The 17,500-nt window shown below is 45.7% G+C and overlaps 1 protein-coding gene across 6 annotated transcripts in view; it reads right to left on the minus strand.

Moving 5' to 3' along the window:
- Positions 1 to 3,467: 3,467 nt before the first annotated feature.
- Positions 3,468 to 17,500, minus strand: part of LOC118936872 (Krueppel-like factor 3) — a 32,298-nt gene continuing 18,265 nt past the window's right edge. For 2 of the 6 annotated variants that reach the window (XM_090209842.1, XM_090209843.1), the window contains 5 exons: positions 16,966 to 17,021; positions 12,417 to 12,909; positions 12,079 to 12,205; positions 5,440 to 5,603; positions 3,468 to 4,849 (listed from right to left, as the gene is read on the minus strand). In XM_090209842.1, the coding sequence (XP_090065968.1) occupies positions 4,668 to 4,849; positions 5,440 to 5,603; positions 12,079 to 12,205; positions 12,417 to 12,909; positions 16,966 to 17,007 (1,008 nt within the window). In that variant the 5' untranslated portion in view covers positions 17,008 to 17,021 and the 3' untranslated portion in view covers positions 3,468 to 4,667. Of the gene's footprint in view, positions 4,850 to 5,439; positions 5,604 to 12,078; positions 12,206 to 12,416; positions 12,910 to 16,953; positions 17,022 to 17,226; positions 17,246 to 17,500 lie in introns of those variants that run through there. The other 4 variants (XM_090209837.1, XM_090209838.1, XM_090209840.1 and 1 more) reach the window with 3 other exon arrangements.

The raw sequence follows: 17,500 nt of genomic DNA on the forward strand, positions 1-17,500 counted from the left end.
CAGCACACTCCCTTACGTCTCTTAACACAATGCAGTTCGAAAAGATATAAGCTATTTACCAAATAAACTAAAGTAAAAAATTATAAAACATCATTGTTATTTTATTGTGTTTCTTTTTATAATTATTTTACGTTAGTTTATTTGGTAAATATTTTCTTAACTCTTCTCGAACTGCGCTGTTGGGTTAAGGGCTTGTCAGTAAACATTTCACGGTAAAGTTCAACAAGTATTGTTGTATTCGGCGCATGTGACTAATAAAGTTCGATTTGATTTGAAAACGTATCACGTTCCACTGCTTACATTATCTAAATAATATATATCCAATATATATATTTTAAACGCGTCGTATCTCTTAATGTCTAAATGCAGAAAAAAAAGGGGAGAAACACACCGATATGAAACGTGTATCAATATATATGTTTATTGTGATTCGGATATTTGTGTTTGTAAAACATGACGCAACATTTGCTGTACAGAATAATGAGTTCACAGTTTGATATAGAAGGGTCAGAAGGCACACACTCCCATTTGAATGGACAACCCCGCATAGAATACAAGATAGAGTTGAATACAGATTCACAACCTTATATATATAAAAAAAAAAATGTTTTATATAATTCATTGATTTAAAAAAAAAAAAAAAAACATAAAATTATTTATCATCATGCTTTATAAAATACCTTTAATTGCCCATTTCAGTCTAATAATCATTTATAAAATATATTACAACAATTCATCATCATATTACATCTGCATAGTTAAAAAACCAAACGCAAACCAAACGTTTGTGTGTGTGTGTGTATATAATCCTGCTATTAAATGAAAAAGGCAGATTACATTAATCCCAAAACAGTGATATTGGGTCAGTCTGATGTTTCCCTCTCCTCAGGGTTAAAGGTTAAGAACTGTGGGACGCTAAAACTGACCCTAGATCTGTGACTGTTTCCCTCTCCTCAGGGTTAATGGTTAAGGACTGTGGGATGGTAAAACTGATCCCAGATCTGTGACTGTTTCCCTCTCCTCAGGGTTAATGGTTAAGGACTGTGGGATGGTAAAACTGATCCCAGATCTGTGACTTGTAAATTGAACTGAGTTTCATAATGTGTCAATCAATACATCAACGCATCATTCAACCAACCAACAAATGATTGATTGAATAATGAATGGATTTGAATGAGAATGTGCTGGTTGTCTGGTTCTGTGAATGGTTTTAAAGTGCTCTCTAGTTTTCTTTAGACTCTGCAGGCTCACTGGTCTCCACTAGACTCTCTGGTCTCCTCTGGTCTCCTCTAGTCTCCTCTAGTCTCCTCTAGTCTCCTCTGGTCTCCTCTGGTCTCCTCTAGTCCCCTCTAGTCCCCTCTAGCCTCCTCTAGTCTCCTCTAGTCTCCTCTAGTCTCCTCTAGTCTCCTCTAGTCTCCTCTAGTCTCCTCTAGTCCCCTCTAGTCCCCTCTAGCCTCCTCTAGTCTCCTCTAGTCCCCTCTAGTCTCCTCTGGTCTCCTCTGGTCTCCTCTAGTCTCCTCTGGTCTCCTCTGGTCGCCTCTGGTCGCCTCTAGTCGCCTCTAGCCCCCTCTATCCCCCTCTATCCCCCTCTAGCCCCCTCTAGCCCCCTCTAGCCCCCTCTGGCCCCCTCTGGCCCCTCTGGCGTCCTCTGGCGTCCTCTGGCCTCACTATATAGACTATGTACAATACAATCTGGTCACCAGAAGGTAACTTTCATAAGCAGTACGTTTATATGGCTGCGTTTACACAGGCAGCCCCAATTCTGATCTTTCGCCCAATTATTGGCCAAAGAGCAGATCTGATTGGTCAAAAGACGAATTAGTGCGGGTGAAAAAGATCAGAATTGGGCTGCCTGTGTAAACGGAGGACAAGACGATCTACCAACAACTCATCCCTGTTTGACACCTGGGCTCTTTTACCCTCTGAATATTAAAACCACGTCATAAAATAACAAAACTATCAGACAATCACATCATATGATACCAAATATAAAATCACTGTTGTTGACACACACACACTCACTCACTCACAGGATAGTGGAACTATGCCAGTCACTGCTGATAGCTAGTGTTAGATGGAGAGAGTCAGTGAGATGTCGTGATGTCATCACACAGACAGGACGTGGGGGGGGGCGGCATCAAACCTGCCAAGATGGCCACCCATTGGGGTTTGAGTCTTGTTGTTGTTGTTGAGTTTTGTAAAGCAGGAAGTCACCAAACCTGCCAAGATGGCCACCCATTGGGGTTTGAGTCTTGTTGTTGTTGTTGAGTTTTGTAAAGCAGGAAGTCACCAAACCTGCCAAGATGGCCACCCATTGGGGTTTGAGTCTTGTTGTTGTTGTTGAGTTTTGTAAAGCAGGAAGTCACCCTGCTTCCTGCCGTATATGATGATGTCATATCGCCGAGTCCACTTTCAACCGGCTCAATGGAAGTATTTTACTTACAGAACAACAACAACAACAACAACAACAACAACAACAACAACAACAACAACAACAACAACAACAACAATTATTATAATAATAAGAATAAAAAATAATCAAACAGAATAATGATCATGATAATGCCCCAGGATAATAAAAAGAGTTTGTTTCACATTTCTAGAATCAAAGACAACAAGCCTTTGCCTTGTAATGGTTGGAAACCCCCACAGCCGTTCCCCTCCCTCTACCAGAGCCTGCTGTTGACCTGTGGTTAGGAACCCCCACAGCCGTTCCCCTCCCTCTACCAGAGCCCGCTGTTGACCTGTGGTTAGGAACCCCCACAGCCGTTCCCCTCCCTCTACCAGAGCCTGCTGTTGACCTGTGGTTAGGAACCCCCACAGCCCTTCTACCAGAGCCTGCTGTTGACCTGTGGTTAGGAACCCCCACAGCCGTTCCCCTCCCTCTACCAGAGCCTGCTGTTGACCTGTGGTTGGGAACCCCCACAGCCCTTCTACCAGAGCCTGCTGTTGACCTGTGACTCCACTCATGTGACTAGAGTCAGTACAGGCTGTTGAGCTGTGTGTGTGTGTGTGTGTGTGTGTCCACTGAGTACTGAGCAGCAGGTAGTCCCCTCCGTCCAGCAGAGGGAGCCACTCAGTCCACGTTGACTCTAATCTCAGGTCAGCCGTTAACAAACGTTTCTCTCCCTCTCTCTCTATATATATATATATATGGTGAAACATCTGTCTAATCGTTGTATCTGTGGTGCTGTATCCATAATGCATTCATAGAGGTACAAAGGAACTCTCTGGAAGGATTAGAACCCGTTTTTTGTAATTTTTTAGCATGGACATCGAGGACTTCCACCATTTTAAAGTAGTCAAACTGGGTAGGGAATCCTTATGGGGTTTGAGAGCGATCAGCCTTATGAGCAAATGTCTTCTTCTTCTTCAAATAGGTTGTTACGGTTTGTTAATGGCATGGAGCCATGTCTGTCTATCTCTATGGAGCCATGTCTGTCTATCTCTATGGAGCCATGTCTGTCTATCTCTATGGAGCCATGTCTGTCTATCTCTATGGAGCCATGTCTGTCTATCTCTATGGAGCCATGTCACCGCCATCTAGTGGCCACAATAAACGTAAGACTAAATGTGGTTCAGGACTCCGACACTGCAGATGGCGCTAAAATCACAAATATCTGCTTTAAAATATATATATATATATATATTTATATTTAAAATATGTATCACTTTAAAATGGCGATCATTGGTGCTGCCCATGCTGTCACAGACGCCGTACAAAGTTGAGTCCTCGTTCTAGCTCTATGGTTAAGACCTCTGTCTATCTCTATGGTTAAGACCTCTGTCTAGCTCTATGGTTAAGACCTCTGTCTATCTCTATGGTTAAGACCTCTGTCTATCTCTATGGTTAAGACCTCTGTCTATCTCTATGGTTAAGACCTCTGTCTATCTCTATGGTTAAGACCTCTGTCTATCTCTATGGTTAAGACCTCTGTCTATCTCTATGGTTAAGACCTCTGTCTATCTCTATGGTTAAGACCTCTGTCTATCTCTATGGTTAAGACCTCTGTCTATCTCTATGGTTAAGACCTCTGTCTATCTCTATGGTTAAGATCTCTGTCTAGCTCTATGGTTAAGACCTCTGTCTATCTCTATGGTTAAGACCTCTGTCTATCTCTATGGTTAAGACCTCTGTCTATCTCTATGGTTAAGACCTCTGTCTATCTCTATGGTTAAGGTCAAGATGTCTGTCTCTCTCTATGGTTAAGGTCAAGATGTCTGTCTCTCTCTATGGTTAAGGTTAAGATGTCTGTCTCTCTCTATGGTTAAGGTCAAGATGTCTGTCTCTCTCTATGGTTAAGGTCAAGATGTCTGGAGGTTTAGCTGATCGTAGATCTGGGCCTACGAACACCATCCGCCTTCAGCACTGGGAGACAACGGCGAGCACTGGGAGACAACGGCGAGCACTGGGAGACAACGGCGAGTACTGGGAGACAACAGCGAGCACTGGGAGACAACGGGGAGCTCTGGTACTAAGAAGTGGAGAGGAAGAGGACGGCTGATTGGCTGACTGAATAAAGTGATAGACAGATAGAGGATGTGTAAGTCCCCGGGTCTCTCGCTGTCCAACGGTCCTGTCTTGGGGTCCTGTATGGACCAACTATCCAACGGGCTGCGTTCGCCTTGTGTGTCGAACAGACGTTTCACAGCCGTTGCGTTGCTGTTCAGACCAGCAGGTGTCGTTTCTTATGTAGAGCCAGGTGGTCGGATCGGGAGAAGCTGCGTTCACAGTCGGGACACTGGAACGGTTTGACGCCTGTGTGTTTACGGAAGTGACGAGTCAGTTCGTCCGAACGGGCGAACTTCCACGTGCACCCCTCCCACATGCACTTATAGGGCTTCTCTCCTGGAGGGAGGGAGGGACAGAGAGAGATATGGGGAGAGAGAGAGAGACAGAGAGAGAAATGGGGAGGTAGAGAGGGAGAGAGACAGAGGGAGGTAGAGAGGGAGAGAGAGAGACACAGAGGGAGGTAGAGAGAAAGAGCCAGAGAGGTTAGGAAACTAACAGTATAAATCTATAATTTCATTGAACAGAGACCTACAATATGAACGTGTGTGTGTGTGATTTGGTGTGTGTCTCATCTGTGTGTGTGTGTGTCTCACCTGTGTGAGTGTGTGTGTGATTTGGTGTGTGTCTCACCTGTGCGTGTGTGTGTGTCTCACCTGTGCGTGCGTGTGTGTGTGTTTATTTATTTTACCTTTATTTAACTAGGCAAGTCAGTAAAGAACAAATTCTTATTTTCAATGACGGCCTAGGAACAGTGGTTACTAGTTCCAGCAACCTTCCAGTTACTAGTCCAACGCTCTAACCACTAGGCTACCCTGCCGCCCCATGTGTCTGTGTGTGTGTGTGTGTCTCACCTGTGTGTGTGTGTGTGTGTGTGTGTCACCTGTGTGTGTGTGTGTGTGTGTGTGTGTCACCTGTGTGTGTCTCACCTGTGTGTGTGCGGCGATGTGCCTTCAGATGAGAGCTCTTGGTGTAGACTTTGTTGCAGCTGTTGAAATCACAACGGTGGATTCGTCTCTTCTTCATCGAGTCCGGAGACTCGATTGGCAACGGATGATTACCCCCAGAATGGACGATCACAGACGGGTTGTTACTGAGGAAGAGAGAGAGAGACAGAATGAGAGAGAGACAGAGATAGACATAGAGAGAGAGAGACATAGAGAGAGACGTAGCGAGAGAGAGACATAGAGAGAGAGAGAGACAGAGAGAGAGACATAATGACAGAGAGACAGAGAGAGAGAGACAGAGAGAGAGAGAGAGAGAGAGAGAGAGACAGAGAGAGAGAGACAGAGAGAGAGAGACAGAGAGAGAGAGAAAGAGAGAGAGAGACACAGAGAGAGAGAGACAGGATGAGAGAGAGAGAGAGAGAGAGAGACAGAGAGACATAGAGAGAGAGTGAATGAGAGAGAAAGACAGAGAGAGAGAGAGAGAGAGAGACAGAGAGAGAGACAGAGAGAGAGAGACAGAGAGAGAGACAGAGAGAGAGAGACAGAGAGAGAGAGACATAGAGAGAGACATAATGAGAGAGAGAGAGAGAGAGAGACATAATGAGAGAGAGAGACAGAGAGAGAGAGACAGAGAGAGAGAGAGAGAGAGAGACAGAGAGAGAGAGACAGAGAGAGAGAGACAGAGAGAGAGAGACAGAGAGAGAGAGACAGAGAGAGAGAGAGAGAGAGAGAGAGAGAGACAGAGTTAGAGAGAGAGACAGAGAGAGAGAGAGAGACAGAGAGACAGAGAGACATAGAGAGAGAGAGCGAGAGAGAGACAGAATGAGAGAGAGAGAGAGACAGAGAGAAAGAGAGACATAGAGAGAGAGAGAGAGAATGAGAGAGAGAGAAGGACAGAGAGACAGAGAGACAGAGAGAGAGAGCGAGAGAGAGACAGAGAGAGAGACAGAATGAGAGAGAGAGAGAGAGACAGAGAGACAGAGAGACATAGAGAGAGAGAGAGAGAGAGAGAGAGAGAGACACAGAGACATAGAGAGAGACAGAGAGAGCACTTCAAGCCCAAGAGCTGAGCCCAGAAACGAGCCCTCTCAGTCAGCTGGTGTTGGACCTCACCAATCAAGCTGACACCAGCACTGCTTCAAAAGAAAGAATTCCAATAAACAAAATCATGAACCAATCAAAGGAATCATACTTACAATACTGGAAAAACGAAACAAAATCCCAAAGCCGACTAAATTGCTATCTGACCCTAAACAGAGAATATGAATTGGCTGATTATCTCTACTCTGTCAGAGATACGAAGCAGAGACAGATCCTTACCAAGTACAGGCTGAGTGACCACCGATTGGCAATAGAAACCGGCAGACATAAAAAGACATGGCTACCCAAAGAAGAGCGTGTATGTGGTCACTGCATGACAGGGGAGGTAGAGACAGAGATGCACTTTCTCCTTTACTGTGATAAATATTCCTCACAAAGAGATTCATTATTCACAGAAATGACTACATATATTCCACATTTTTACAAATTGAACCCAGAGGAAAAACTAAGAATACTCATGGGCGAAGGAGCAATGGCTCCTCTTGCAGCCAAATATGTATTTTCCTGCCATAGCCTGAGGGACACTGAATAATAACATCTGCATAGTAAACAGTAACTTACTTATTATTACTATTATTGTTATTACTATAATTATTAATGTTTACTGTAGACTGTTACCATTTTATTGTTATTATTTTTGTATTTAATTTTGTATTATTATTTACTACCATTTTATATTATTATTTGCTATCAATTATAATTTTGTTACAATGTATATTGCGTACATTGTTGCTTTGGCAATATTGACACAATGTTTTTCATGCCAATAAAGCAGCTTGAATTTGAATTTGAATTTGACAGAGAGAGAGAGAGGGAGTACAGTATGCTACATACCTACAGTACAGTATTCTACATACCTACAGTACAGTATTCTACATACCTACAGTACAGTATGCTACATACCTACAGTACAGTATTCTACATACCTACAGTACAGTATGCTACAGTACAGTATGTTACATACCTACAGTACAGTATTCTACAGTACAGTATGTTACATACCTACAGTACAGTATGTTACATACCTACAGTACAGTATGCTACATACCTACAGTACAGTATTCTACAGTACAGTATGCTACATACCTACAGTACAGTATGTTACATACCTACAGTACAGTATTCTACAGTACAGTATGTTACATACCTACAGTACAGTATGTTACATACCTACAGTACAGTATTCTACAGTACAGTATGTTACATACCTACAGTACAGTATTCTACAGTACAGTATGCTACATACCTACAGTACAGTATTCTACAGTACAGTATGTTACATACCTACAGTACAGTATTCTACAGTACAGTATGCTACATACCTACAGTACAGTATGTTACATACCTACAGTACAGTATTCTACAGTACAGTATGTTACATACCTACAGTACAGTATTCTACAGTACAGTATGCTACATACCTACAGTACAGTATGTTACATACCTACAGTACAGTATGTTACATACCTACAGTACAGTATGTTACATACCTACAGTACAGTATTCTACAGTACAGTATGTTACACACCTACAGTACAGTATTCTACAGTACAGTATGCTACATACCTACAGTACAGTATGCTACATACCTACAGTACAGTATGTTACATACCTACAGTACAGTATGTTACATACCTACAGTACAGTATGTTACATACCTACAGTACAGTATTCTACAGTACAGTATGCTACATACCTACAGTACAGTATGTTACATACCTACAGTACAGTATTCTACAGTACAGTATGTTACATACCTACAGTACAGTATTCTACAGTACAGTATGCTACATACCTACAGTACAGTATGCTACATACCTACAGTACAGTATGTTACATACCTACAGTACAGTATGTTACATACCTACAGTACAGTATTCTACAGTACAGTATGTTACATACTTACAGTACAGTATTCTACAGTACAGTATGCTACATACCTACAGTACAGTATGTTACATACCTACAGTACAGTATTCTACAGTACAGTATGTTACATACCTACAGTACAGTATTCTACAGTACAGTATGCTACATACCTACAGTACAGTATGCTACATACCTACAGTACAGTATGTTACATACCTACAGTACAGTATTCTACAGTACAGTATGTTACATACCTACAGTACAGTATTCTACAGTACAGTATGCTACATACCTACAGTACAGTATTCTACAGTACAGTATGTTACATACCTACAGTACAGTATTCTACAGTACAGTATGCTACATACCTACAGTACAGTATGTTACATACCTACAGTACAGTATTCTACAGTACAGTATGTTACATACCTACAGTACAGTATTCTACAGTACAGTATGCTACATACCTACAGTACAGTATGTTACATACCTACAGTACAGTATGTTACATACCTACAGTACAGTATGTTACATACCTACAGTACAGTATTCTACAGTACAGTATGTTACATACCTACAGTACAGTATTCTACAGTACAGTATGCTACATACCTACAGTACAGTATGCTACATACCTACAGTACAGTATGTTACATACCTACAGTACAGTATGTTACATACCTACAGTACAGTATGTTACATACCTACAGTACAGTATTCTACAGTACAGTATGCTACATACCTACAGTACAGTATGTTACATACCTACAGTACAGTATTCTACAGTACAGTATGTTACATACCTACAGTACAGTATTCTACAGTACAGTATGCTACATACCTACAGTACAGTATGCTACATACCTACAGTACAGTATGTTACATACCTACAGTACAGTATGTTACATACCTACAGTACAGTATGTTACATACCTACAGTACAGTATTCTACAGTACAGTATGCTACATACCTAGAGTACAGTATGTTACATACCTACAGTACAGTATTCTACAGTACAGTATGTTACATACCTACAGTACAGTATTCTACAGTACAGTATGCTACATACCTACAGTACAGTATGCTACATACCTACAGTACAGTATGTTACATACCTACAGTACAGTATGTTACATACCTACAGTACAGTATTCTACAGTACATTATGCTACATACCTACAGTACAGTATGTTACATACCTACAGTACAGTATTCTACAGTACAGTATGCTACATACCTACAGTACAGTATTCTACAGTACAGTATGCTACATACCTACAGTACAGTATGTTACATACCTACAGTACAGTATTCTACAGTACAGTATGTTACATACCTACAGTACAGTATTCTACAGTACAGTATGTTACATACCTACAGTACAGTATGTTACATACCTACAGTACAGTATTCTACAGTACAGTATGTTACATACCTACAGTACAGTATTCTACAGTACAGTATGTTACATACCTACAGTACAGTATGTTACATACCTACAGTACAGTATTCTACAGTACAGTATGTTACATACTTACAGTACAGTATTCTACAGTACAGTATGCTACACAGCTACAGTACAGTATGTTACATACCTACAGTACAGTATTCTACAGTACAGTATGTTACATACCTACAGTACAGTATTCTACAGTACAGTAGGTTACATACCTACAGTACAGTATGTTACATACCTACAGTACAGTATTCTACAGTACAGTATGTTACATACCTACAGTACAGTATTCTACAGTACAGTATGTTACATACCTACAGTACAGTATGTTACATACCTACAGTACAGTATTCTACAGTACAGTATGTTACATACCTACAGTACAGTATTCTACAGTACAGTATGTTACATACCTACAGTACAGTATGTTACATACCTACAGTAGAGTATTCTACAGTACAGTATGTTACATACCTACAGTACAGTATTCTACAGTACAGTATGCTACATAGCTACAGTACAGTATGTTACATACCTACAGTACAGTATTCTACAGTACAGTATGCTACATACCTACAGTACAGTATTCTACAGTACAGTATGCTACATACCTACAGTACAGTATGTTACATACCTACAGTACAGTATTCTACAGTACAGTATGTTACATACCTACAGTACAGTATTCTACAGTACAGTATGTTACATACCTACAGTACAGTATGTTACATACCTACAGTACAGTATTCTACAGTACAGTATGTTACATACCTACAGTACAGTATTCTACAGTACAGTATGTTACATACCTACAGTACAGTATGTTACATACCTACAGTAGAGTATTCTACAGTACAGTATGTTACATACCTACAGTACAGTATTCTACAGTACAGTATGCTACATAGCTACAGTACAGTATGTTACATACCTACAGTACAGTATTCTACAGTACAGTATGCTACATACCTACAGTACAGTATGTTACATACCTACAGTACAGTATTCTACAGTACAGTATGCTACATACCTACAGTACAGTATGTTACATACCTACAGTACAGTATTCTACAGTACAGTATGTTACATACCTACAGTATGAAAGTGTGCGTCTATATTTAGTCCAGCAGGGGGTGCTGTAGATCCTTCTATTTCCCAGCCTTAGATGGCTGTGACTTCTCATGACTTGGTTTAGTGTTTTAGCTGGTGTTCGTGTTTTTGAGTGTGTGGACGAATGAACATGTGTGTTTCCCCCTCCCTCCCTCCCTCCCTCCCTCCCTCCCTCGGGTGTGGTTCTACAACAGGACACTTGCTAATGTACACACACACACACACACACACACACACACACACACACACACACACACACACACACACACACACACACACACACACACACACACACACACACACACACACACACACACACACACACACACACACACACACACTCCTTCTCCCACATGAGGGTTCCCAGGACACTTCCCAGACAGACTGCCTCACTAATGCATCCTGGGAGATATTATCTGTGTGTGTGTGTGTGTGTATGTGTGTGTGTGTGTGTGTGTGTGTGTGTGTGTGTGTGTACATTGCGTTGTGTGTTTAAACTGTACAAAAACGAAAACATTCCCATTCCCCCATAAAACATATTTGATCACATTCCTATACAGTAGTGATTCATATTACAACAAAGGATACCTTCCTGCACGCACACACACACACACACACACACCCTTCAGGATCAATGTGCCGGCCGGCCTGAAACGAACTCTTGTTATTCATGCAGTTGCCACTCTACCTGTTTTTTTTATTCTGCGCTTGGAAACAAAACACCATGTGTTTATGAGTCTGTGTGTGTGCGTGTGTGTGTGTGTGTGAGATAGAGGTGGTGGTGACAGATCTAGCCTCGCCCATTTCCTCAGAAGCGTTGGGATGCCGGGGGGGGGTGGGGGGGCTGCCCTGGCAACCAGAGCGGGAAATATCACAAAGAGGAAGTAACATTCCTTAAACCCTCGTCTTTAGGTCACTGTCCTTAAACTATTCTCTCTCTCTCTCTCTCTAATTCTCTCTCTCTTTCTAATTCTCTCTCTCTTTCTAACTCTCTCTCTCTCCCTCCCTCTCTCCCTCCCGTAAAAAAACGAGGTAAGAAACCATTCTTCTCCTGTATGTAGTAGCAAGCTCTGCCTCTACTCACTCGCTATAGGCCTGTGGCGCGCTGATGACCGATGAGGTCATTTCCTGGTTGTATGAGTCGTGGGCATGCTCTGTTTTGATTAGCTTGTGGTGTGCGTCGCCTCTGAGCTCTGACTTCATGGAGGATGCTGGGTAGAAAAAACACACACACACCAGTTAATACACACACACACACACACACACACACACACACACACACACACACACACACACACACACACACACACACACACACACACACACACACACACACACACACACACACACACACACACACACACACTCTGTATTACCCAGATAAAGACAGGGAGATTCAGGGATAACAGAGAAATATCCCACCTGTCTGATGTTGTGAGCTTCCTGCCGGCCTGTGATGGTGATGATGATGATGATGGTGGTGGTCGTCGCCAGCGACGGTTCGGTTGACCGCGATTGGCTGAGGCAGGTGCAGCGGGGAGGAGGGGTAGAGGATGGACAAGGGTTGTAGCATGACCTGGGACAGCATGACCCCTGAACCCTGGACGACCCCTGGGCCGGAGCCTAACAACACAGGGTAATGGAGGGAGGGGGAGGGCTGGGGGGAGGAACGACTGTACGGGGAGGAAGTGGAGGAACAGGAGGAAGGGGAGGAGGAGGAGGAGGGAGAGGGTCGTTTGCTGACCGACAAGTCGACTGGTTCGAGTTGTGTATTTGAGGTGGGGTTGGCGGACTGGGCGTGTGTGAGTGTGTGTGAGGGGGAGAAGGTGTGTGTGTGTGCGTATTGTGTGGGGTGGTAGGGATGAGGGGTGAAGATAACGCTGTTCACTACCGAGGGATAAGACTGATAGAGAGACTGATGGAAGGAAGGAGAGAAAGGAGGATGGGAGGAGGAGGGAAGGAGAGGAGAGAGGGAGAGGAGGAGGAGGGGAGGAGGGGAGGAGGAGGGAAGGAGAGGAGAGGGGAGAGAGAGAGAGAAGAGGAGGAGGGAAGGTGAGGAGGGAGGGAGGGAGGGAGGGAGGGAGGGAGGGAGGGAGGGAGGGAGGGAGGGAGGGAGAGAGGGAGGGAGGGAGGGAGGGAGGGAGGGAGGGAGAGATTGTATTTCATTTTCATTCTTTCAAACAAAAAACAAACAACAATACAGCTTGTACTGTCTGTGTATGTGCGTGTGTGATGGTGTGTGATGGTGTGTGTGTGTGTGTGATGGTGTGTGTATGTGCGTGTGTGATGGTGTGTGTACCAATTGTATGCAAATGTCCATCATGAAGCATTTCTCAAGAAAGATGTGGAAACCAGTCAGTCTAGTCAGTGTGTGTGTGTGTGTGTGTGTGTGTGTGTGTGTGTGTGTGTGAGATCTACTGTATGCCTAGAGAGTAGTAAACATGTGCAGTAAAATGGTTGGATGGAAACACACACCATCACACCATCACACCATCACACCATCACACCATCACACCATCACACCATCACACCCACACACCATCACACACCATCACACCATCACACCATCACACCATCACACACCATCACACCATCACACCCACACACCATCACACACCATCACACCATCACACCATCACACACCATCACACCATCACACCCACACACCATCACACACCATCACACCATCACACCATCACACCCACACACCATCACACCCACACACCATCACACCATCACACCCACACACCATCACACCATCACACACCATCACACCATCACACCCACACACCATCACACACCATCACACACCATCACACACCATCACACACCATCACACACCATCACACCATCACACACCATCACACACCATCACACCATCACACACCATCACACCATCACACCCACACACCCACACACCATCACACCCACACACCCACACACCCACACACCATCACACCATCGCATCCTCACACCATCACACCCTCACACCATCACACCCACACACCATCACACCCACACACCCACACACCATCACACCATCACACCATCACACCCACACACCATCACACCACGACACCATGACACCATGACACCCACACACCATCACACCATCACACCCACACACCATCACACCATCACACCCACACACCATCACACCATCACACCACGACACCATGACACCCACACAGGGCGTGAGTTGGGGTGGGTTGTCTTTGTTCTATGTTATATTTTCTACGTGTTTGGCCTGGTATGGTTCTCAATCAGAGGCAGGTGTCGTTCGTTGTCTCTGATTGAAAATCATACTCAGGTAGCCTTTTCCCACCTGTGTTTTATGGGTGATTTTTTTCTGTCTAGTGTTTTCTGCACCTGTCAGGACTGTTTCAGCACAGGCTGGGGAATATCGCCGCCCCAGGGAAGAGCTGGAGGCAGCCAAAGCAGAGCGGTGGCATTTTGAGGAGTTGGCACGGCAGCGCAACAGGGACGAGAGACAGCCCCAAAAATGTCTTGAGGGGGGCACACGGGGAGTGTGGCTAAATCAGGTAGGAGACCTGAGCCAACTCCCTGTGCTTACCATGGAGAGAGGTGGACCGGGCAGGCACCGTGTTATGCCGTGAGGCGCACGGTGTCCCCAGTGCGCAGGCATAGCCCGGTGCGCTACATCGCAGCTCCTCGTATCGGCCGGGCTAGAGTGGGCATCGAGCCAGGAGCTATGAAGCCGGCTCAGCGCATCTGGTCTCCGGTGCGTCTCCTCGGCCCGGGTTTTATGGCACCAGCCCTACGCACGGTGTCCCCGGTGCACCAGCACAGCCCAGCACGGTCTGTTCCAACACCGGCAAATTTGCCGGGCTACAGGGAGTATCCAGCCAGGACAGGTTGTGCAGGCTCGGTGCTCGAGACTTCCAGTGCGCCTCCACGGTCCGGTCCATCCGGTGCCTCCTCCACGCACCAGGCCTCCTGTGGCAGCCCCCTTACCAGGCTGTCTCTCCGTCTCCTCCCTCCAGGTGCTCCCACCTGTCCAGCGCTTCCAGAGTCTCCCTCCTGTCCTGAGCTGCCAGAGCCTCCCGTCTGTCCAGAGCCGCCCGTCTGTCCAGAGCCGCCCGTCTGTCCTGAGCTGCCCGTCTGTCCTGAGCTGCCAGATCCGCCCGTCTGTCCAGAGCCGCCCGTCTGTCCTGAGCTGCCGGGGCCGCCCGTCTGTCCAGAGCCGCCCGTCTGTCCTGAGCTGCCCGTCTGTCCGGCGCTGCCAGATCCGCCCGTCTGTCCAGAGCCGCCCGTCTGTCCTGAGCTGCCCGTCTGTTCTGAGCTGCCCGTCTGTCCTGAGCTGCCCGTCTGTCCTGAGCTGCCCGTCTGTCCTGAGCTGCCCGTCTGTCCTGAGCTGCCAGAGCAGCCCGTCTGTCCTGAGCTGCCCGTCTGTCCTGAGCTGCCAGAGCCGCCCGTCTGTCCTGAGCTGCCAGAGCCGCCCGTCTGTCCTGAGCCGCCAGTCTGTCCTGAGCCGCCAGTCTGTCCTGAGCCGCCAGTCTGTCCTGAGCCGCCCGTCTGTCCTGAGCTGCCAGAGCCGCCCGTCTGTCCTGAGCTGGCAGAGCCGCCCGTCTGTCCTGAGCCGCCAGTCTGTCCTGAGCCGCCAGTCTGTCCGGTGCTGCCGGAATCTCCCGTCCATTCGGGACCCGCGGCAAGGGCCGAGACTATGGTGGAGTGGGGTCCACGCCCCGCATGAGAGCCGCCACCGCGGACAGACGCCCACCCAGACCCTCCCCTATAGGTTCAGGTTTTGCGGCCGGAGTCCGCACCTTTGGGGGGGGTGGGGGGGGGGGGGGGGTACTGTCACGTTCTGACCTTAGTTCCTTTGTTATGTCTTTGTTTTAGTTTGGTCAGGGCGTGAGTTGGGGTGGGTAGTCTATGTTCTTTTTTCTATGTTGTGTTTATGTGTTTGGCCTGGTATGGTTCTCAATCAGAGGCAGCTGTCGTTCGTTGTCTCTGATTGAAAATCATACTTAGGTAGCCTTTTCCCACCTGTGTTTTATGGGTGATTTTTTTTCTGTCTAGTGTTTTCTGCACCTTTCAGGACTGTTTCGGTTTTCGTTTATTTTCACGTTGTTATTTTGTATTCTCAGTGTTCAGTAAAATAAACATCATGAACACACACCACGCTGCGCATTGGTCCCACATTTCATACTCCTCGTCAGAGGAGGACGAAGAATATCGTTACACACACACCCTCACACACACCATCACAGCCTCACACACACCATCACAGCCAAAAACCCTCACACACACCCACACACCATCACACACACCATCACACCCACACACCATCACACCCACACACCCTCACACACACCATCACACCCTCACACACACCATCACACCCTCACACCCTCACACACACCATCACACCCTCACACCCACACACACACCAACACACCCACACACCCTCACACACACCATCACACCCTCACACACACCATCACACCCTCACACACACCATCACACCCTCACACACACCATCACACCCTCACACCCTCACACACACCATCACACCCTCACACACACCATCACACACACACACCCTCACACACACCATCACACCCTCACACACACCATCACACCCTCACACACACCCTCACACACACCATCACACCCACACACCCACCCACACACCATCACACACACCATCACAGCCAAAAACCCTCACACACACACCATCACACCCACACACCATCACACCCACACACCCTCACACACACCATCACACCCTCACACACACCATCACACCCTCACACCCTCACACACACCATCACAGCCAAAAACCCTCACACACACCCCCACACCATCACACACACCATCACACCCTCACACACCATCACACCCACACACCCACACACCCTCATCACACCCACACACCCACACCCTCACACCCACACACACACACCATCACGCCCTCACACCCACACACCCACACCTCCAGTCTCACCGTCTCCATGTCTGTCTTCAGTGGAAAGTCATACACCATCATGACTGCAGCCAGACCTGTAGAGAGAGAGACAGGACAGAATGATTACTAGACAGACCTGTAGAGAGAGAGACATGATAGAATGATTACTAGACAGACCTGTAGAGAGAGAGACATAATAGAATGATTACTAGACAGACCTGTAGAGAGAGAGACATGATAGAATGATTACTAAACAGACCTGTAGAGAGAGAGACATGATAGAATGATTACTAGACAGACCTGTAGAGAGAGAGACAGGATAGAATGATTAATAGACAGACCTGTAGAGAGAGAGAGAGACAGGATAGAATGATTAATAGACAGACCTGTAGAGAGAGAGAGAGACAGGCTATAATGCTACTGCTGCTAATACTACTACTACTGCTAGTAATACTACTACTACTGCTAGTAATACTACTGCTAGTACTTCTACTACTGCTGCTAATACTACTACTAGTGCTGCTAATACTACTACAACTGCTGTTAATACTACTACTACTGCTAATACTACTAC

This window comes from Oncorhynchus mykiss, chromosome 19 (genome assembly GCF_057628025.1).
Source record: "Oncorhynchus mykiss isolate SJ-2025 chromosome 19, ASM5762802v1, whole genome shotgun sequence".
In the NCBI taxonomy this organism is placed as follows: Eukaryota; Metazoa; Chordata; class Actinopteri; order Salmoniformes; family Salmonidae; genus Oncorhynchus; species Oncorhynchus mykiss.